Source organism: Natrix helvetica (assembly GCF_964273705.1).
Source record: "Natrix helvetica genome assembly, chromosome: 4".
Lineage (NCBI taxonomy): Eukaryota > Metazoa > Chordata > Lepidosauria > Squamata > Natricidae > Natrix > Natrix helvetica.
The window spans coordinates 57,247,075-57,270,929 of NC_138550.1; the positions used below are offsets into that span (position 1 = coordinate 57,247,075).

At 38.2% G+C, this 23,855-nt stretch overlaps 1 protein-coding gene across 3 annotated transcripts in view; it reads right to left on the bottom strand.

Moving 5' to 3' along the window:
* Positions 1–2,626: 2,626 nt before the first annotated feature.
* TMPRSS2 (transmembrane serine protease 2) overlaps positions 2,627–23,855 on the bottom strand; it is a 46,536-nt gene continuing 25,307 nt past the window's right edge. For all 3 annotated transcript variants that reach the window (XM_081950410.1, XM_081950409.1, XM_081950408.1), the window contains exons 2-14: positions 20,892–20,948; positions 20,226–20,424; positions 19,166–19,249; positions 18,571–18,690; positions 13,858–13,987; positions 12,897–13,007; positions 12,656–12,699; positions 11,381–11,555; positions 9,919–10,094; positions 7,498–7,593; positions 6,287–6,429; positions 5,359–5,511; positions 2,627–3,901 (exon numbers count right to left, since the gene is read on the bottom strand). In XM_081950410.1, the coding sequence (XP_081806536.1) occupies positions 3,890–3,901; positions 5,359–5,511; positions 6,287–6,429; positions 7,498–7,593; positions 9,919–10,094; positions 11,381–11,555; positions 12,656–12,699; positions 12,897–13,007; positions 13,858–13,987; positions 18,571–18,690; positions 19,166–19,249; positions 20,226–20,424; positions 20,892–20,906 (1,458 nt within the window). In that variant the 5' untranslated portion in view covers positions 20,907–20,948 and the 3' untranslated portion in view covers positions 2,627–3,889. The remainder of the gene's footprint in view (positions 3,902–5,358; positions 5,512–6,286; positions 6,430–7,497; positions 7,594–9,918; positions 10,095–11,380; positions 11,556–12,655; positions 12,700–12,896; positions 13,008–13,857; positions 13,988–18,570; positions 18,691–19,165; positions 19,250–20,225; positions 20,425–20,891; positions 20,949–23,855) is intronic.

Sequence of the window (23,855 nt, forward strand, 5' to 3'; positions counted from 1 at the left end):
ATAATACTTGGGTTCTTTAAAAATAGAATAGCAAGAAGTTTCAAATATTCATTCATTAATTTATTCATTTTGTATAGCCGGCCATTTTTAATTGTAATAATAATAAAGATGAAGATAGACACACAGACAGACAGAGGATGGATGGATGATAGCAGTGACGTGCAGTCAGGTGAGGCAAGTGAGGCATAGCCTCACCTCTCATCATGAAAAGAAAAAAATGTAAAAGGAAAAAATAAATTAAATGCTTATAGTTATCTACTGATTTGTACCATAAAGTTATTTTCCATTTAACTTCATCAGTTTTACATTATTTGGTATTAAAATTGCAGAATTTTCACATTTACCATTCAACTAGTCAGGCGAGAGCTTGCGGTGAGACTGCAGCGAGCTTAGCCTCTCGCTGAGATGAGGCTGAGCTAGCTGTTGCCTCACCATGGATGACTCTGCTTAACTGTTTTACATGATCTGTAATGAGACTGTATTGCTGTCTCTCTGTATGCCGCTTTTAATAGTTTAGCTGATGTATATAATATAAAATGGAGTGCTTTTTGTCAACAACTATATGTGGAACGTGTTTCTTGTGCTGAGCAATCATAAAACGCCTAAAAAGTCAGACTAGGTGAGGCACGCAGTTCCCCTGCCTCATAGTAGAGGGCGCTCATTCTTCCTGTGACTCAGCGGCAGCAGAGTGAGTGACAGCCACAGAGTGTGATGACATCAAGGACAACTTTCTTCCCTGGCCATGATTGCCATCGAAACAGAGACTTTTAAAACTAAAAGAAGACAATGAAAAATTCTACCAACAAGTTATATATGCTTTTGTTCAGGAGCGGCGGATGGACTTCATTTATAAGTAAAGGTAAGACCCATAATAACTTCAATTTTTTTCAATTAAATGTGCTTTTGTGTGTGCTACAGTATGTGTAAAGAATGCTGATATGAGACTTTAAACATAACCCATTAACTGCTGCCAATCAAATATTGGATAAGATAATTTGTAGGATTTTAATGTTTGTAAATCTGATTGTGATGATGTCAGTGCCTCACCAGCCATAAACCTCACCGCACGTCACTGGACGGTAGATAGATGACAGGTAGGTAGGTAGGTCTGCCAAGGGAGGATGTTGCATACTGCAGGAGCAACTGAGAGAAAAGCTTTGTCTTCTGGTCCCTGTCAGCTGACACTCTTTGGCTGGTGGGATCTGCAGCATGCCCACTCTGCTCAATCTGGTTGAATAGGTAGAGACTCTTGGAAAAAGGCAATCCCTCCAGTATAAGAATAGCTAGAAATAAAAGTTTGTGAAGGGCTTTGAACCCTAGAACAGTGATGGCAAACCTTTTTTTCCTCAGGTGCCGAAAGTGCCGACTCCCATAATGCAATGCTTCCTGCAGGTCCCTCCACCTGCGCATGCGTATAACCTCCATTTTGGTGCTAGCAGATAGATAGTGCGCCCCCCCCCCCATCCTGTTTTGGTGTTAGCAGGCCTCCTTGAAGCCTCCTGGGACCAAAAACAGGGTGGGAGTTGTGGTGCACGCACCCCACCCCTCACCCGTGTACATGACCCTTCCACCCTCCCACACATGCGTACACAACCCCCCCACCCCCCACATATGCATGCAAGCATGCGCAGTGGAACTGACCTGGATGACGGCTTGCATGCCCGCAGAGATGATTCCGTTTGCCACCTGTGGCATGCCATGCCATAGGTTCGCCATCACGGCTCTTGAAGTTTTCACATCTATGTTCCCTTCATGTGTGTTGAACAGCGACCTCCCATTACTCACCTCAGGCAGCATCACTAGTTGCCTTTTTGATTGGGAAGAGTTTTACAAGAGTCGAAATCCAAAGTGGCTTCCACCCACAAAAGTCTATTGAAATGTTGTATGTGCTTTTGTATGTGTATGTGCGTTTGGTATGTAAGCATACCAAATGTTCAGTAATGTTAATTTAGTTTTTGTTTTAAAAACATTTTTAAGTACTATGTTGAAACATGTTGCTTGAACTGAAGAGAGAGCACCACTTTTGTCCAAACAAAAAGCAGAGGAGGTTATTATACAATCTGTAGGAGGCAAATATCCATTTGGGTCTTTACCTCACTGATTCACTGAGAGCCCTTGGAATGGAAAAGGATTTGGCACTGCCAGAAATTGCTGTGATTGCAGATCAGAGCTCTGGAAGAAGCTCAGTCCTAGATGTCTTGTCTGGAGTCTCCCCTCCTATTCCCATGTCTGTGCAAGCATGACTGCCACTGGAAATATAGGAGGCAAGACCATCCCTATCCTTGGATCTGGAGACAGTCTAGTCATCTCTGTCAGCAAGTCATCACTGATGTTGGAACAGAACTGACGAATCTGGGATGAAGCACGTTTTTGATCCTCTTCTTAACATCATTTAAAATGTGCAATCCGCTGAAATTTTTATGCATATATTTTGTTTATTCATCTTTATTCACTCTCCTTGCCCAGTTCTCAGTCATTTCAGGGAATATCTACACTACATCTGAAGAAAGAAAGAAAGAAAGAAAGAAAGGAAGGAAGGAAGGAAGGAAGGAAGGAAGGAAGGAAGGAAGGAAGGAAGGAAGAAAGAAAGAAAGGACTACAAAGTCAATACTGTATTTGTAAAATATTTATTTTTCAAATACTTTGTAGATGAGACAAAGAATGCTGTACTTCATTCTTGAAACTTAAAAAATCCAAATATTTACTAACTGAAATTGTGGTGATAATTAATGATCATGCATGATTTACATTGTTTTCACTTTATTGAAATACATTTAATGTTTTCAATAACCATTTCAATGGCACTTCATTGTATAAAAGTATTGCACTTCCTAAACTTGAAGTGAATTTTCCCACCAACAGATATATTTTAAAAAGTGCATTTCAATAGCAGCATAATTAGTTATGTCCAAATCATAGGACTCATAGAATTAAAATTTTACTGCTGCAATAGCAGCCTTTCTTAACTGCAAATAGGATTTGTAAGAAAAAAAAACAGACCAATACATTTTCCTAACCCATTCCAATTTTGTTACTGTTTTACAAAATGAGGTAGAACTGACAGATTCAATTCAGTATATAATGCCCCTTCACAAAATAACTATTCTCTGCTATTGTTTTCAGGTTCAGCAGCTGAGGAGGACCTATCTTGCACATCCAGCTACCACAGCAGGAGGAGAATTATTGACATTTTAGAATACTTATTTTGTTCATTCTGCATCAAAGATATGTGCCTAGAAATTAGTATTTCTTTTTTCTAGAATAAACTGATTTTGAATCTATCTATACATTTTGGAAGAGACATGTATTCAAATTATATAGTTTCAGAATCATTAACACCTATAGGAGAATAAAATAATGAATACTTGAATACAAAAGATGCATAGTAATATTCATAAGAAAAATCTTTCACATCTTATATCAAAATATTCATGTGGTTCTTTCTCATTTTAAAAAATATGGGCCATCCAGCAGCCCAGATATACTCAACATTAATATCCTAAATATTAAACATCACTTATAAAAAATTGAGGTGCTGCATTTGATTTCAAAAGCAAAAACATAATTTATAATTTACAAACATTATTTTTAACTTTAAAATGAATGCCAACTGGTAGAGGATCTTCAGAAATAAAGGAAACCAACAACTAGTTGGTAAAAAGAATGTGTTCGCCTTTGATTGTTAAAACCAGATTCAAGAAATCAAGTTCTTCAACTGCTTGATATGGAACGAGGCGGTGCAAATGGAACCAGTTTGCAAACATTCCCATTACAGTCTGTATTTGAAGTGTTAAGGACTCAGAACTCATTTTGAAAGCATAACCAAGGATTTAGAAGGAACAAAAGGATTTGTTCCACCCTTGATTAAAGTGAGCCAAAGGAAGCAGTATCATCTGTTTGCCTGTTAAGAAAAAGAAATGAGGAAGCATATTTAAGAGATTCCTTTCCAAAAATAGTCAGTTTCAGGATTGGTGACATATTCAAGGAGACAATCGGAATTATAATAAAGTCAATGAATATCCAGCAAAATGAAGGGCCTTTTATATCCAGATACATGAACATATTTCAGCCTTGGATATATGAACACAGAGCCATCATTTCTACAACATGGAATTTTAAACTCCTGGACTTGAAAATCAAAAACCATTATAGGCAGTAGAAAAGAGTATATTTGTATGTATATGCATGAATACCAGTGGCGGGATTCAAAATATTTTTACTGCCGGTTCTGTGGGCGTGGCTTGGTGGGCGTGGCAGGGGAAGGCTACTGCAAAATCCCCATTCCCTCCCCATTCCTGCGGGAAGGCTAATGCAAAATCGCCATTCCCTCCCCACCCCACTAACCTGCTTTCCAGCTCCGTTCTCCTGTTCAGGCCAACAAAAGAAGATCGGCTGGGAGGCAGCAGGAGCGATGCCAGCCTATTTGCCAGCTCGCCGAACTACTCAAAATTTCCACTACCGGTTCTCCAGAACTGACTGAATATCACCTCTGATGCGTACATGCACCCTCAAGTCAATGTTGACTTCTGGCAACTGCCTGGACTAGTCCTTGTATTTTTCTTGGCAAGGTTTCAGAAATGGTTTGCCATTGCTTCCTTCCTACAGCTGTGAGAAGTGACTGGCATTAGCCTAAGGTCACTTATTAGGTTTTGTGGCTAAGACAAGATTAGAACCCAAAGTCTCATTGTTTCCAGCCTGTAGCCTTAACCATTACACTAACTGACTCTCTATGAGACATGTAATGGAGAGTTCCTTCATAGAAAGGAAAATTCTCCAAAAGAATTGTGTCCACTTTATGGTCATGTAAATTTCCATTGCAAAATTTATTTGATAAATTAAGTCAAAGGATCACATGCCAGGAGAGCCACATGTCAGAGAAACTGACAAATTTAATTCTAGAGTGGAAGGAAGGTACCAATATTTTTATGGGTTTAATACGCATGCACTTATATTTCCCACAATAAATTTAAAATAAGTTACAGACACAGGTATAGCATGAGACACGTCACTATGCAAGAACAGAATGGGAGGATATAAAGCCTGCGAAAGAGTAGCCAGACCGAGGTACCCAAAGTAAGTTCTAATTTTTGGTTCGGGAAAGTCAGCAGATAATTCTCTTGGATCTTTTTCTCTAATGAGAAAGACCAGTAAAGCAAGGGAAAAGAAAAGTGTGAATGAGAGCAAATAGGACAAAGCAAGCAGTTGTAGTAATTGCATGGAATTAAAAATATCTTCCTCTAGACCAGCGTTTTTCACCACCAAGTTTAAGATAGGTGGATTCAGATCTTCCAGTTATTATGTCATGCTTAAGAACCATGAAAAGCATGTTATATGCTCTACCACATATTAGAAAGTTACCTGCATATTTCGGTAAATCCATTCTGTGAACATAGTAATGTTACCATAAACTCCAGGTCTATATTGAGTAGCACAGCCTGTTCCCCAACTTGTGTCACCCACTAGCCACCATATCAAATTTTTCATGGTTACCAATGGACCACCACTATCACCCTAAAACAAAACACAAGATGTAAACGCATTGTAGTATTTCTGCTTCAATGAATTGAATAAATATCCTATCTGAAGAGGTATATAAGAATCTGAAAATATTTCCAACTAAAATATTACAAATTAAAAAGCATTTATCAAAGGAGACTGGGTATGTATAATGAAAGGCTATCTCCTGAGCTTAAGGCAAAGGTTACATGGAATGCAAAATAAATGACCGATGAAATTAATCTATATTAATAAATTATTAAGGAGAACTAAATATCAAGTGCAAGTTTCTAATCTGAAGCGACTGAGGCTGCAGACTCTTCCAAGTAAACATTTCTACTGTAAATTGCTAAAAGAGTTTTGTTGAATGACATGTTGCAAGAGGTCTTGCCTCCAAATAATTAAGAATAAAAAAAACAAGATATAGACAGGAAGCTACAAAGAGGGTAGGAAATATGTTTTATATTGGCATCCATTATATTATTATTTATTATTTTTGAAGTATGCATTCTCTTAATTGTAGTAAGCTGTAACTCTTACTTCCTCAGCTGAGTATGAACACTATTTGTGAGGCTGGAGCAAGAATTGTAAGATACACAGAGATAACAGACAATAGCAGTAAGAGAATTGTTACATGGATTGTTTTTTAAGTTTTGCTAATGTTCTGACTAAGAATTGTAGCCTCCCTATTTTTTTTATTAATGCCTACCTATTTTGAACTGTCTTATCTTGCATCCCATTACACGCTTTTGCAAACTAATATTAAAGTGCTTCACATTTCATAAGTTACCTGACAGGAATCCACCATTCCTTCTAAGTAGCCAGCACATATCATGGTAGGCAAAACAATTCCATTATAGATATATCTTTTATTACATATAGATGAGTCTATCAGAGGTACAGGTGCTGCATTCAGTTCCTTTGAAGTGTTACCTGAAGTTGGAGAAAGACCCATGAATGACACATGAAAAGGCAAATACTAAATTTTCTCATAAAACTATCCACAATGATGAAAAGTTCCTGGGCAAGGCATATCTTGTTTTAATTTTCCTATATATTTTATTGTTGTCCATTTTAATAATAATAATAATAATAAGTTTGAATTTATTAGCCGCTCCCTTTCCAAGTAGGACTCGGGGCGGCGTACAATGGGGCATATAAAACACAGAAAATATATAAAACACATAGGCGTACATACAGAACATACATACAGATACACAAACACGGACTCGGAGGAGGTAAACAATTTACATCATATAGACAGTTAAAAGACCCGCATTAAAATACCCCAATTGTAAAAACCCAATATAAAATTAAGATTTAACGTTTAAAATACAATTTAAAAACAGTTAGGAGGAATAAGAATAATTACGATTGAGCCAGGCCAGATAATTAACCCATTCTTCTTCTTTTTTTAAAAAAAAATGCAAAGTTGTTTAATGTATGTGGGCTCATTCACAGAAATATATGTGGAAAATGTAAGTTGATCATCAGTAGTTATAGATATTTTAGTTGATTTTGACGTGATTCACACTGGATCAACATTTCCCAACTTTTCCACATTAAGAACTAAACTCCCCCCCCCCCTTCTCCTTCATCCCATGTGTGAAAATATACGTAAGTACTTGAGATTGGATTGTATGAAGTTTCATGAGCTTGGTTTTGGAAATGATTACAAATTCCCCAGAGACATTGATATTTAAGTTTTAATACACTTCATACATCCACTTACTTGAACTAAGCATGAAATATGTCAGGCACAAGGAGCTTAAAATCTTGTAAAAGTAACCAAGTCATTTCCCCATATCATATCCCAGCATGGGCTCCTCACTATTTTATGATGCTTAGAGCCCTCAGTTAACTCTCTGCCTTAAACTATTTCAAAGAATTCAAGAACATGGTGGTGTGATATTTTTTTTTAATGGAAAGAAAACGTCAGTTCCATAATACCAAAGAACTGGTAATAATTAACAATGAAGTTTTAATAGCAGTTCATTTTACCTCCTTGGTATTTAGCTCCCCATCCAGATATCCAACACTGTTGGTTAGTCTCAAACATCATTCCAGCATTGGGCAAACAAACAGGTCGTATAAAATCTTTGAAGCAAGGACATGTTGTTAATCAGTAACTATGACAAAAACCAGAACTTGATAGGAAACTTTTAGAATTCTAAACCTGAAGATTGTAAAGTACAGACATGGGCCTTTTAAATACACTAAAGCTTCCACAGACAAGAAATTTAGGGTTGTCTAATGCCATATCAGAAATTATCCTGGCTCATTCAGAAACAGACAGCTGTGCATCGATATGGACAGTATACTAATGGAATTCCAAAAGCAGCCAAAAGCATCCCAAAACAAATTCTAAAATTTGCAGACTGTTGCAAAGCTGCTGGTCAGTGAGATGAATGCTATAGTCTACTGCCATCTCCCAATCCTCCAACTGACAGTGTGGCTTGATGGACAGAACTGGGAAAGGTCAGTCCCCTTCTCTTCTCTTCTTCTCCGTAAGAAAAGTCAGATGTCCATAAGAAAAGTCAGATCTCCATTTTTATCGAAAATTAAATCCTAGGCGACAAATGTTTAACTAGCATTTAAGCTGGTTTTAAAAAACAGAAACTTTTAAATTTGGGAGCCCTCAACCTTTTCTTGGTTAGACAATATGAAAGGAAAGTAGCCAAATAAGAAATTTGCTCCCCTTTTCTTCAAAGGATCAAGCTCTCAATAGAAATATTTTATTGGTGACTCCCAAATTAGGTTAATACTGTTATAATCTTTCACATTTCATTGTGTTAAGATCCTCTATATCATAACCTCCTAGAATGCATTCTTACGTATTTGTTGTGAGTGCTTTAACAGAGATTCTGTTGGCATCGAGATCAAGTGATCAATGGAGGGACTTGATGGTTAAAATTATGGAATGCCAAGTCTACAAGCTTCCTGGTCACTTATGTTGTTGGGAACCAAAAAATCAACCTGAACCAATAATGTCTTCTCACGTATCTATACATACAATTAATTAAAATTAATATGGAATAAATCTGTCTGCCTCCCTCCCATCATAAGTAGTCTCTGTGTTGTGGCCTGGCAGCCGCTCTCTGGCAGCCAAAACAGATGAGGAGGAGGCGTGGAAGTCAGGGTGAGAATCAAGGCAATCTGAGAGCTCCGAGGGGGAAGAGGGAATGGAGCTGTCAGAGATAGAAACAGAGGCAGAGCCTGGGCCATCCATCAGCCCTCGGATGGAGAGTCAACAGGTCTGGAGGTGGCTGATGAGGAAGAGGAGGAACAGCTGGGTCCAGTGTCTGACAACGTGGATGCACAGAAGGCAGAGAAGAAGAGACCAGTGGGAGTCTATGGGTCAGTCCTTGGGATGGAAGAGCCACTGCGGCTAGCGAAACTTCACCCTAGCTCTGGGGACAAAAGGCATGGGGCGGAGATGAACAGGTGTGGCAGACAACTCTTCACCTCCCTGCTGGTCAGCCACTGATAGCCTGACTTCAGAATCCTGTTTGGAAATTATCAGAATTCTTCTTCTTGAAATCAGCAGCGCCCTTTGAGTTTGTGTGTGTGTGTGCTGCTGGAAGAAAGCGAGCACACTTTGCAAGTGTGGGAGGAGAGAGAGAGAGAGAGAGAGACTCCTGGTGTGTTGGGGCCATTTCAAAGGGAAAAGGAGCGAGCGTCACTTTCCATAGGACTCAGAGACTTGTTAGCCTGCTGTGAGAGAGACAGAGAGTTTTTTTTTTTGCCGGGGCTGCTGGTGCTCCTAATAAAAGGCATGTTTAGTTAAATACAGAGGGCTTGTCGTTCTTTGGGAGCCGGGTCAGAACACTGTGTCCCGCACAACAGTTACACAATAACATACTTAAACGTCATAAATCCACTAATCATAAAAATAATTAGGGTGCACTCTCAATATTATCAACTATTGCAGAAAGTAATTGAAATAAATGTGCATTATTTTGTCAAGATTTTATGCTGAATGTTTTTAAAGCAATAGATACATCTTATTAATTTAATAAGAATACCGAGGAAAGTACTCTTATAACAAATAACATCTAATGAACTGTTTATATATTTTTAAAGATGGGGACAAAGATGTTAATTCTTAACATGACATAAAAATTATATATAGAATTTTTACAACTTTCTTGCAGACACAAATTGAATTATCCTGTGACATACCATCGTAACATGCTCATCAGACTAGGTCTATCTAATCCAGCCTAAAATCTTTTATGAACATTAACTATGGACAACAAAACAAAACAAAAATAAATCACATTTTACTTTACAAAGTACAGCAAATTACTCTGACTTGCTTTATTTCATGTAATAGAGGTTCATGCTATGTTGATTTCCACAGCATAATTGAGTTTCTAATAGTGAGGTTTATAACTTTTCATCAAGGAAATAAGTACGTACCATTAAAACTTAGAGGAGATTGTAGCTTCATAAGAGCAACATCATTATTTTTGGAAGTTGAATCATAGTTGGGGTGAGATATTATTCTGGCTACTCTAAATCCCTTTGAAGGAATCATTTCTGGCTGTCTTAGAATCCCTGCATAAACCTTCCAGTAGGATGGATCGGAATGTTTCCTAAAAACAGAATGCAGATCAGGAGTTATATTCTAAACACAACCTATTACTGCCCTATCAGTAACAAATGTCAAGCGATTAAGAACCTATAATATATCCAGGTTAGAATTTGAGATATAGGTAACCAAGAACCACAATGAACTTCCTAAAAAATTTAAGCCTTTGGAGAATATGGATAACCCATGAAGAGAAGAAAGGAGACAGTAGAGGCAATATTTAATCAAAAGGGGATATGATTTCATGGATATTTTCTAAGAAGCATTACACATTTTTATTTCAGTAGATTTGGGCAAGTTATTTATTACATTTATATGGTATCCATCTTTCCAATAAGGCAACACAGGTACATGTCCTTCATTCAAAATTAAAAAACAATTTCATCCAGACATTAAAGGCTATGAAACAAGGATATATTTTTAATCCTACCACTCTTTAATATACTGTATGCTCCAATTAAAACTTTCTAAAGAGTCAACACCTTTAGCCTTCAACCTAAATGACGGCCACTTCCCAATCCTAATGTATGTTGATGATGCAGTACTTCTCTCCCTGTCCTATGTAGATATGAAGTGATGATGCTACCTAATTTGGGTAGTGAAACATCTGCAAGGAAACAACCAAGCTTGGAAAGCACTCAAGACCCCTCATTTCATCCCTGAATTACAAATATTCTCCTTTATTGATTGTTAAATGATAAATCGTACGTTGAGGACTACCCATGTTTTCCTGAAAATAAAACTGGGTCTTATATTTATCTTTGATCCAAAAGACCCATTAGGACTTATTTTGGGGGAATATCTTATCAGGATCTCTGCAGCCAGGCCACCCACACCCCGCCATCTGCTTCACCTTGTGGCAGTGGCACAGACAGCAGCAGCCCCGTCGAGGCCACACCCACTCTGTGCCAACATCTGGTTGCTCGAGCTGAAGCAGGTGATGGGTTGTGGGTGGCCTGGCTGGGGATCCGGAGGTGTGTGGTACACGTGGGAAAGTTCCATTACCACCTGCCTCGCCTCATTTTGTGGTGCCTGCTCCGCTGCGACGAGTAACCAGACGGTGAGATGGCGTGGATGGGCTCTTAACTGGGGCTTAATTTTTGGGTAGAGCTTATATTAGGCGTACCCTAAAAATATGCTAGGGCTTATTTTTGGGTTGGGTCTTATTTTCAGAAAAATACAGTATCTATAATAAGCTAAAGTATAAAATCACAAATTATACTCTCTTTTTGCAGAATACTGTTGAAATAATTTTTTAAAAAGTTCTGGGAGAAATTGTTTAGAACTTACCCTTCTACACAATGAGCTGCTGTTACTATCCATTCAGGAGTGATAATAGATCCTCCACAGAGATGAGTTCTCTGGATATGAAGGCTGACTTGCCACGGCCATTCTCCAGATAATGCAGCATTTCCACCCACAATTCTGTTTCTGGGACTCGAACGTTTATATGAAAGGCCACACTCTTGCAAAACATAATTAAGAAAAAAATGATCTTCAAGACTTCTTCTAGGTACTAATTCCTGATTTCCCTATGTCTTATTTTGCATCAACAAAAATGTCAATATTCATATTCTATCTTTTGGTGGAAGAATACAGGAAATATCAATTGTAACATTTTAAAAATACAGTTACAGCACCTTTAGTTTGATTATATATGGATGCCTTTTATTTCAGTTCAGGCAGGTATTTTCATTTCAGAAGTGTGGAAGAACAGTATCGTGTTTCCCTGAAAATAAGACCTAACCAGAAAATAGATCCTAGGCTGATTTTTAGCTTGCTCCTAATATAAGCCCTACCCTCAAAATAAGCCCCAGTTAATGTCATCATCAGCTAGGGGTGGGTGGGCCTGGCCCGCACTGGAGATGGTGAGGGCACAGGGGCCGACGTACCTGGCAGCAGCCGCAGCCCATACAGTGCAGGTAGGTTGATTACTTGTTCAAGCAGCAGGCAGAGGGAGAGGTGGGGAGGAGGCACGCAATCCGGATGCACTGCATGAGCTGTGAGAAAGCTGAGAGATGGTGGGATGGAGTGGGCAGGTGGCCGTGGTAGCTTCATCTTCATGAATCTCAGCTTTCCTGCAGCCCATGCAGCGTGTCCAGTTTGCCTGCCTTCCCCCGCCTCTGCCTCCGCCTTCTGCTTGGGCAGGTATTCAACTCACCTACTCTGCACGGGCTACATAGCCGAGTGGAACAAGGACGCCATTGGCCCCCACATACTCACCATTTCTTGTGCGCACACTGGGGGGGGGCAGCCACGCTAATCACCCTGATATCATGTTTCTCTGAAAATAAGCCCTAGTGCTTATTTTGGAGCCCAAAAATATAAGACCAGGTCTTATTTTCGGCAAAACTTGGTAGTTTATTTTATTCGAGGAACCATGGCTTCATATGGCAGCTATAAAAATAAAGTCTCAGAATTTCCTAGTGATGAGTACATTTTGCCTAAACCTCAACCCAAATCTGTTTAATTTATAACTACATTTTTCTAAAGTTAATCATAACAACATCTATCCAAGTAAAAAAACAAATAATTTAAATATTTAAATACAGTTATAGTACTTACCTATGCATCGCAGGGATACCACTTGCTCTGATGGACACAACTTGCTGTAGCACAAAGAAACCAAATTAAATTTGAATATATGAACCTATTGAGTATATATATTTATGTAGGCTTTTCATATTTGTCCTCAGTGGATGGGAACCATATGATGTAATTCTAGAGATTTTACTTTCCCTCACCCCCCTCTCTCTATATATAACATACATACATTTATATGTATAAAAACTATAAACACGCACACCTGTTGTACAATTTCTTGTACAGGTCTATGTCTCCAGCACTAGTATTGACCCTCAAAATGTTTGCAGAACCAGTGGTAGCTGGGATTCCCATGCTGCTGAAATAGGTTTTCCTGTCAAAAATATAAAAATCAGTTAAATATGTCAAATCTCAACAAACTTCTAATTTCACCAAAATTGTATTCAATTTACAAGTCACAAATGAATTAACTGTGCTGCTAATACTTCGTTTCCCCCATTATTTAACTATTACAGAAGAGTTTCCGCAGTGGGATAACTGTGCATTCTGTTTCTAGAATCAAACTTGCTCAATACATGCCAAAGTGATAGAAACATATATTTGCAGCATTTTAATCCAACACTGTAAACTCCCTTTAAAGATTTTATGTATTTTGAGTGTCACTAAACTTTTAGTCTCTCAGACAGCATATCAATGTTTGAGTGTAGAACTTCATTTTTTTGTACAATGGCTAAACAAAACTACTTTTTCCTCTGTAATATCTGGAAATAAATTTGTAACCTCGGTTCATTTACATTAAAGTACTCATAAATGTGGTAAGGAATGTACTTTAAAAATAGTCAGCATTTTTTAAATGTCAGAGCTGTGCCATGATAAAAATTTTCTCTGCTCCTTAGCAGTATCAAATATAGAGGCAAGTGGTACAACTCTTATTTCAGATTCTTCTTGGATGTCTGCCACTTATCATGGCTTAAAGGGTAGGATGAAGCTAATAGGATCCTGACTTTTTGAGGTGAAAGCAATAAGGCAATGAACAAAAGTCTAAACCAACACAATAATTTAAACGGGGCAGTGGGGAACAGATGCATCTGCTAAACATTTAGTGGTACTCAGCTAAGGAATTTAAATTTAAATTTTCTTAATATATTTCTCAATAGTAATTTATTCCCTTTATATTATAAAGGGAATGAAAAAGAGTGAAGAAGAATCAGTATGTTTCTTACGAGTCATATCCCAAGTCTTCACATGCAGTCTCTCCATATTTATTATTCCAATCATCATAGCATATGGAGTACCAATCTTTGTTTTCAGATGAATAGAACTCCAAGAGAAATTCTGGTCCATAAAGTCTAACTACAATAATAAAAAAATGAAGTAATGATGTTAAAAATGAATAACCATGATGCTAATGTTTTTGGAAGTTTTAGAACATAGGAAGCCAATATAGAAATAATTGACATGTCCATGGAGATTGTCATCATCCAGGTCATAGGGTCCCTAAGATGCTTTTTCGAAAAGGCAACTGGACTTTCTTGGTTTTTACTTTGAAAATGTTTTGCTTCTCAACAAGGAAGAACTGAAAAAGCTTCTGGGATGAAAAGTGCAATGTTTTCAAAGAAAAAAAGAAAGAAAGTCAAGTTGCCTTTTGGAAAAAGCACCTTTGGGACAAAATAATTTATAGTTTCTACGTATTCAAAGAGTTCTATGCATCTATAATTTTGTTTCGATGAACATAGACCTGTCTTTTTTTGCATCACTACCATCTGCCAATCATACTAAGCTTATGAAAGAGGAACAAGTAAATTGCTGAAACACCCTTGTTCCTCCATAAAAAAGAGAAAAATGCTGCCAGAGGCTAAATTGGAAAACCTCAGGGCAGGACATCTCTTATCATTTGAGCATGCAGAGAAGGTAGGTGATTGCTTATGGCTGATAGTAGTTAGGGGAACCTAATAATAATGAATTATATTTTTACAAATATACATATAGTTCTCATTCAAACATAATATATAAATAGTTAAACAAGTGCTTATATTTACCATTTTAAAAACACCAGATTACATCAATGTTTAATCATGCTTAAGTATTATTCTATTTCTTGTGAATCATTTTTGCAGCCAAACAGTATGTTCATATTGACTCAAAATGGAAAATAAGATAAATGTATTTCTTAGTGCAAGGTATATTAGATTAAAGCTAGCATTCTAGAACAGGGGTACCCAACTCCCACGCCACAGCCTAGTACTGGGCCACAGCCTGTTCGGAACCAGGCCGCAGACGTGGCCCTCATGCAATGTTCCCTCTAATTTTTTTCCATGTGAGCAGAAAAGTATAGTGTTTGAGCGGCACATTTTCATGCCTGAGCACCTGAATTTTTTTCACAGATGTCACCTAAGACAACAACGAAATCAGTATTATTTGAAATTCAAAGTTATGTTTCTTCAAGGTACCCGCTTAATTAAAAGTGTTATATAATATCAGTATCACTTAACAACGCTCCTGCTTAGCAACCAAAATGTTGGCTCAGAAACTCTGGCATTTGAAGCACGCAAGTCTTAAAGCTGTCAAGTTACAAAACCCCTGCACCCCTAACCCTTTAGGAAAAAAACCCAGGGGTCTTCAAACCTGACAGCTTTAAGACTTGTGGACTTCAACTCCCAGAATTCCTCCTCCAGTCATGTTGGCTCAGGAACTCTGGCATTTGAAGTGTGCAAGTCTTAAAGCTGTCAAGTTACAAGACCCTTGCTCCCCTAACCCTTTAGAAAAAAACCTCAAAGGTCTTCAAACCTGACAGCTTTAAGACTTGTGGACTTCAACTCCCAGAATTCCTCCTCCAGTCATGTTGGCTCAGGAACTCTGGCATTTGAAGTGTGCAAGTCTTAAAGCTGTCAAGTTACAAGACCCTTGCTCCCTTAACCCTTTAGAAAAAAGACCTCAAAGGTCTTCAAATCTGACAGCTTTAAGACTTGTGGACTTCAACTCCCAGAATTCCTCCTCCAGTCATGTTGCAGCGACATCATCTGCGTGGATCTGCTCCATCTTTGGTTTCTTCATCGTGGGCAGGGCTGCTGCTGAAGATGCCGACGAGCTGCCACCAGAATAACTGCTGCTACCTCCTCCTCCTCCAACAGAACCACCACATTTGCACCTGAGCTTAGCGCCGCGTTACCCCCACCCCCTCCTCCTCCTCCGCCGTGCTTTTGAGGAGCCATGAGGCTTTTTTTCCCCCTGCTCCCCCCCGCCTTCCTACTGGCTCCCGCAGCCTCATGGCTCCTCAAAAGCACAGCGGAGGAGAAGGAGGGGGCAGGGGTAACGTGACGCTGAGCTCGGGTGCTCCGAGCGGAGGGGAGGCGCCGCTGCCACGCGCGGGGATGCCGGCTGGAGCTTTTGCGGCTTCACCTCAGCCGCAGCGCCGGGCGGCAAATCCGGCAGTGCTGTTAGAGGAGGAAGAGGTGGCAGCAATTATTCTGGTGGCGGTGGGGGCTTTGGGGCTTCACAACTACCCTCAGTCGCCCCGTGTTCATCAAAGCAAGTCGGGGGAAGTCCTTTGCGGGCGGCCCGTTCTAGCTGCCTGCAAAGGACCTCCCCAGCTTCCGGAGCCTGTGGCAATAGAAATCACTGCGCGGCAGTTGAAAACTGCTGTGCGGTGTTTTCTTGCCATGTGCACAGCTGCGCAACCGCGCACCTTAGAGGGAACATTGCCCTCATGCAGTTCCACTTATGTGCACAGCAGGCAAGTGGGCATATGTGAAGCTCCATTTGTGCAAGCAGATCGCGTGCACTTGCCTACCACTTCCACAGGACCCTCTCCTCTTCCCACCAATCCGTAAAGCCAGAAAGGTTGGGGGCTGCTGTTCTAAAACACCGATCATGTGATTGCATCCATTCCTGAAAATGTAAAAGCTATGAGCCTCCTGCCACCCATCTTTTACCTAATGATCAAATTCTTATACCACTAATATGGACTACAATCTCCATTTTGAATTAGAAATATTATGACTGAAGAATTCAGTTAAATTTTCAGATTGGCTAGCTTGCTTCTTCCTTAGTGCTACATTTTGTAACATTTCATTTTTTTTATGGGTTACATCTGAAGTCCTTGGCAATATATAGTAAAAAGGACTTTTGCTAAACATGTTTGGATCCTGCTGTTGTAGACAGGGGCGGATTTTCCTATAGGCTAACTAGGCTTCAGCCTAGGGCCTCAAGATCAAGAGGGGCCTACATTCAAATTGTTAGCAAAATTAAAATTACACTATTCTAAAAACAGTGAACACTAATATGATATAAAAGTATGATAATTTTTATTGCGTATTTTTTTCTTAGTCAAAAATTTTCATTATTTGAATTTTGTTTCTTTGTAAATGTTGTATGTTATGTTTGATTAGTTATTGTTACAAGTACTATATATGGTGCTGAGAATAAATGTCCAAATAAGTGTTCTAGACTTTTATTTATTATCCGTGCCACATTTTTTATAAAGGTTAGTACCAATTACAACATGTTTCATTTAATATATTGATATATATATCACAGTAACGATGTATTTTATTATCTCTCATGTAATTTACAAACTTAAAAATGGGAGGTGAAAGGGCCCCATAAGTGGAATAGCCTAGGGCCTCTTTTCATCTAAATCCAGCCCTGGTTGTAGATGTTGAGGTTCATGAACATTTACCTCTATGAAAGATTAAAAATACATTAAACATTAAAAATATGTGGCAAATTTTTTTATTGAAAAGTATGGATGAAATCTGAAGTTGTTATGGTACTTTACATTTGTAATGATTATTTTATGGGGATTTTTTGATTTCAGGCAGAATTTTGATTGCCTAATTCCCAGCAGTGATTTCCTAATGCTCAACAGAAGCATCTCTTAATGAATTAATATGGACCAAACGTTTCAAAAGATAACCTGAGATGCTTTTTTCTTTTGAGAGAAACAATGCTGAAACTAAACCTACAGTGTATATGTGTAAAAGTTTGCAAGAATACTTTTACAGATAAAATCATTTACCGTATATTTCTGATACATGAACTAAAGAATTGGAATATCTGATAATGGAATATTAGTGGTCACTTGTTTTAAAGAATGTTAAATTAGTCTCATTGGACATAACTGAAACTAATTCATCAGAAGATTTTACTTTGAGTTTATTGGATGCTCCAAAAATTAAGTCCTTGCACTTCTCTGAAACAAACATAATACAGATAGTCCTCAATGTACGACCACAATTGAGCCCAAAATCATGCTGTTAACTATGACATTTGTTAAGTGAGTTTTGCCCCATTTTATGATCTTTCTTGTAACAGTTGTTAACTGAATTACTGCAGCTGATAAGTTAGTAAATCGGTTGTTATGTGTATCTAGCTTCCCCATTGATTTTGCTCGTCATAAGGTTGCAAAAGACAATCACATGACCTTGGGACACAGCAATGGTCATATGTATGAACCAGTTGCCAAGCATAGGAATTTTGATCACATTATGAGGATGCTATAAAGCTCATAAGTATGAAAAAGATCATAAATCACTTTTTTCAGTGCTATTGTAACTTTGAACTGGTATAAATTGAGAACTGCCTGTAATATGTACAGACTCTAAGATATCCATACAGTTAGCATGCAAAGGTGCTACAGCTGGAAGCTGGAATCAGGTTATTGCTGGCTGAAAATATATCGAGACTAAATTTTCCTATGTTTGTAAGCCTTCCACAGCTAATCCTGCACATTCTGAATAGAGTGAGAAATCAGGATGAGATAAACTGTACTATTGCAAAGTTTCTTGAAAAACTCAGTAGCTGCTATCCATGAGATTAGGTTCACTGCAGAATTTACTTGCTAGATATAATTAGGTTGATTAAAGTATGGGAGGTTTTAAGGGGGGAGATTTATAGGCAAAGTTTCGAAGTCAGAAAATGTCATTATTCATTCTTACCACAACGAGTTTCATCTTCACCATTAGGGCAATCTTTTATTCCATTACACCATTGCGATGGCAATACACACACTCTGAGTGAACCACATTGTATCTTGGAGCCAAAACAACTATCTGTCACTATAAAGAAATGTAGGAATATGATGAGATCACAAAAATAAATCAGCAAAGCCCCTGTTTAAAATGTGCATTCTTTTTTAAGGACTATCATACAAATAGTACCTTAAGCACATTCTAGTATCAATTCCATTGGATTTTAGATGAGATCTTAACACAGTGAAAAAAGGTTAGGAAGTTTTGTCATCTGAAATTTTTTGAAAAATTTAATGGAGGTAAGTCATTGTTATTCTCAGAAATAGAAGGATCAATTTACATTTATGCTAAATAATTTCACCAAAAATGTTATTATAGTGCCATTAGAATCAAACTGTTTCTAACTTCAAAATCTATAAAGCAAGATAGCATAATGTAATGGCATAAAAGACTCAAGCCCACCACCATACAATTTAAGGAGATCATAATTCTAAAAGGACACACAGTGATAGGAACAGCCATGTCAAAATGTTGTATAATCAAAGCTTTTATGCATTCTTACCAAAATACCAGATGAGAAAAGCAGAAATTCCAGCTCCTATTATTAGTACACTAATTGATAGGAAATACAGTGCCTTTTTGGTTCCTGTGTTAGAGAGGAAAAAAATGTGCCCATGTAATTTTAAAGGAAGTTTGTTTCTAAACATACCATCAGTTTACTAAACGTCTAATAATGGCTTTAAATTCCATTATTAACTAAATGTGAACATGTTTTGAAATAAGTTTCAGAATGATTCCCTAAACCGTGCCTCCATATTGCTACTTGTTACATTAACCATAGCACTCTTTTAGGTGTTCTCTAGTGAACCTAGCCTGCTTTCCAACAAATAATGATGTCCATTTACCAGTCTTTCTGTGAGCTACCTTGGGAGACTTTGTAAACCACCCAGAGTCACTTTGGATAGTGGGACAGGCATCGGATTAAATAATTAATAAATAAATAAATAAATAAATACATAAATAAATAAATACATACATACATACATACATACATACAGTACATACATACAGTACCTACATACCTACATACAGTACATACATACAGTACATACATACATACATACATACAATTACAATGCTGTTAACAAACAGTTATTTTTGTCCTTGGTTAGCTCTCACTGAACCTCTGGAGAAATAACTATAACATGACGCACCCGTGCTGATCTTTGTTTGTTCAGATTACTTTGCTACATGCCCTGCCACAACTGCAAACAAATTCTCTACAGTCAACCTGTGTAGAACTCAAACCCAAGGTCTTTTTGGAATCTAAACTGGAAAATCTACCCCATAAGCATTTCTTTTCCTTGTTAGCAATAAAATAAAATAAATAAAATAAATTTATTTCTTTTCATAAGAAAAAAAATCTTATTAGCCAAAGCAATTTGAAGATCAGGGTCGGGAAACTCATCAATTACTTTGTACCGTTGCAATAGTAGGATCCTAATTATATAAAATATATCTGAAACATGCGACTCAACCAAAGTGCTCTTAAAACATACCCAAATTGAGCCTAATTTGCATCAAAACATTTTTTAAAAAAATAAAAGGGAAGCAAAGCTTACTTGGTGTACATTTTGTAGATTTTGTCTGTAAAACTGGTACTGGGATTGACTGTTGAGTAGAAATTCTTGGAACATAATGAGGCACTGATGAAGGATAATACGTAGGCGTGTAATGTGGATACATATTATAATCTCTGGTAAATCCTGGAGGAACATTTTCTGTCTGGTATGCATAGTTTTCATAACAAGGAGGTGGCCTCTAAATAATCACAACAGAAAGACAAACAGAAAACAAGCAATTGTAAGCTCCTATAACCCAGCAGTTCTACAGTGAAATAAAACCTCTAAACCAGTGTTTCTCAAACTTGGCGAATTTAAGTCCTGTGGACTTCAACTCCCAGAATTCCCCAGCCAGCTATGCTGGCTGGGGGATTCTGGGAGTTGAAGTCCTGTGGACTTAAAGTCGCCAAGTTTGAGAAACACTGCTCTAAACTAAAAACCGGAAGTCCTAAATGCTGTGGCTTGCAAAAGTTTATGCCTTTTAATAAAAAGTGTTGACCTGTAAAGGTCAGATTCCTTCTGAATTTTGGCTACTACAGACTAACCCAGCATTCCTCCCAAGGTAACTAACTAATACTTGAGAAATATTTCCCCATAAACAGGTACACCTTTACCAACCACCGTATACTAGCCTGTAATAGCATGCTTTTGAGATCACTCACTTACCAAGTTAGATGCCATCTTGATTTCCGGCAACTGGATTATGGCAAGTTTGTTATAAACCTATGAAAACAGGAAAAGGTTTTCTATTTTTGTTTTTATTTCAAAATGAAAGTTTAAATTACCGAGTCCTTATTTTAGTAAGACTATTCATCAGATTCCAGCACATATACAAAGATAACTTAATACGTGGCTATTGGGAAAAATACTATTTCTATAAAAGCTCAGTGCCTGTCACAAACTCTGGATTAGATTTCATGCAGAGATTTGTCTCTTAACAAACATAAAAAGGAAACATTTACTATTTTGCTGATAATGTATGCATACCACTCAGTAACAGAGCTGTTAGATTGTCTCCTAACCGAACATTAAACATTTGAATTGCTATAAAATAGCAATGCAGCAGTTACGTAAAGATAGTTTAAAGCAAAGAGCAGCTTAACGAATGGAGAAAGGAAAATATTAACTGGCATTAAGGGAAAGAACACAAGTGAGTGTCCCTGGGGGACATCCCATGGGAGGAGAGTTCTGAGAATTTGCCAAGGAACAACTGTGTAATTAAATACTGCACATACTTGCAACTATGTAATTAATTCTGGAGAATCTGGCAGTGGCAAAATTGATCAGAAAAGCAGACAAAAGATACATATTTTGTTATTAGCCTTTGTGTTTAATCTAAATACAGAAATGGCTATTTTAAATTGGGAATAATTGCAATGATCAGTGATGACAGTGAACATTCTTTTTTTATCTTGTGGGATAAGCACTAAAATTGAAGGAGGCTCCTTTTTATGTCCAATCAGCTTTTACTCACAGGTGTGGTTCAACTTCATTAAGCAGCTGAAGCATTAGTATCTTACATAAGCAACATTTGGCAAAAACTTAGCTTCTGTTATAAAATCTGGTGATAAAATGTAAATGCTATCCATTGCTGGTTGTTGTGTTTTTTTGTACTCTTGTTTTATGCTTACCCTTCTTCTGTTTGTTACATAAAGTCTAAAAAAAAACCATCAACCACTGCATCAATGTTTGACCTGGGAGTTTGTGTGTGTGTGTGTGTGTGTGTGTGTGTGTGCGTGTGTGTTGAAACTTCTAAAGAATCTAAACATTTCATTGTACAATAGTTAAATGTAACTTGATGTTGCTTCATTTAGTTCCTTCAACTAAAATTTCAAAACGCCAAAATTCTATTAGCAATTAATAAAATTTGAGTATACTTTCTTGTGCTTCTAAATTATTTTTATTAATTATGTTGGCCATCAAATCCCCCCAAGGCCAGCAATCTCTTCAAAGCAGATGCCTTGAAGGGGCACAATGTTTCAATATTCAAATAAGCAGCAGCCCAAAACTATTTTAAACCACAATTGCTGCTTTATATGATTGCTAGCCATACCCCCTTCTTAAGCACCAATCAAGGGAGGGGACAGTCATTTTCTCAATATTACTAATTAGAAATACCACCCACTGCTCCATCCTGGAATGACTAAATTTAAAGGTTCAAATCTTGGATATTTGGGGTCCATTTTTCTTTCCAGACAAAGCCTGGAGTAAGTTAGGGGCTCTGAGGAGCATCAGGTTTGGAAACAATAATTGCTAGAAACAATAATTGTAAACCACAATATTTTGAAATAACAATAATAACTAACAATAACAGGACAGGATAATGTAATCAGTTGTAATGACTATTCAACAAAGCCAAATAAAACAAGCAAATATGGCAGTTACCCAAAGAAATAAGAGAAGATGCTGTGTACTAGTGCTGAATGCTAGGAACCTATGGGCCAAAATGAGACAACTGGAATGCCTGATCTTAGAGGATAGGAACAATGGTGGGCATAACAGAAATCTGATGGATTAGAGAAAATCAGTAGGCATGGTTCTTTCTGGTTACAAACCTTATAGGACAGACAGGAAAGGATGTAGTGGGAGGTCTTGTCTTCTAGGTAAGAGATCAGTGAATCAAGTTATCAGGTAGTGACATACAGAAAACATACTAGGCTTTATTGATAAAGGGAATCTACCCTTTTATTTCAAGGCCCTTAAGTTTATGAGGGACTTTATCAAAAGTTTTTTTCTTCCTTTTCAGAATCTAAGTAGACAAGGTCTACTAGCTTGCCTTTATCTATATCAGTGATGGCGAACCTTTTTTAGCTTGAACGCAGGGGGGTCGTGTGCGTGCGTGCCGCACCCATAAGGCAATGCGTGACACACACACCCAGTGCACATGCGCGCACAAAAGGCGCTCCCCCCCCCCATTTTTACATGCTTTTTTCACCCTCCCCAGGCTCCAGAGGCTTTATAGGAGCCTGGGGAGGGCGAAAAGAGCCTTCGCCGCCGCCGCCCCCCCCCGAAGGCCCTCCGGAGGCTTCAGGGATCGTCCGGAGGCTTCCCTGACACCTTCGGAGCGCTCAAAACAACCCTCTGAGCAAACCGGAAGTCATTTCCGGTTTGCTCGGAGAGTCGTTTTAAGCGTTCAGAAGGCTTCAGGGAAGCCTCCAGATGGTCCCTGAAGCCTCCGGGGGAGCTGGGGAGGCTCTTTTCACCCTCCCCAGGCTCCTCTAAAGCCTCTGGAACCTGGGGAGGGCAAAAAATGGCTTTTAAAAATGGTGAACTCAGCTGGCAGGGCAGCGCCTCGCGTGCCCTGACAAATGGCTCCGCGTGCCACCTGTGGCACGCATGCCATAGGTTCGCCATCACTCTATATGTTTAATTAACACCCCAAAAAACCTAATACATTAGTTAGACGGAATCTGCCCTTAGTTAAGCCAAGTTGGGTAAACTTGAACAAGGCCTATATATCTAAATGTTTAGTAATTTTATCTTTAACAGCAGTTTCCACTATCTTCACCAGAACAGATATTAAGCTGACTGGCTTCCCCATGAGTCTTTTCTTTAAAATTGTAGTTACATTAGCCACCTTCCAGTTCTCAGCTATAGAAGCAGAGTGTAGAGCAGAGGGGTCAAACTTGC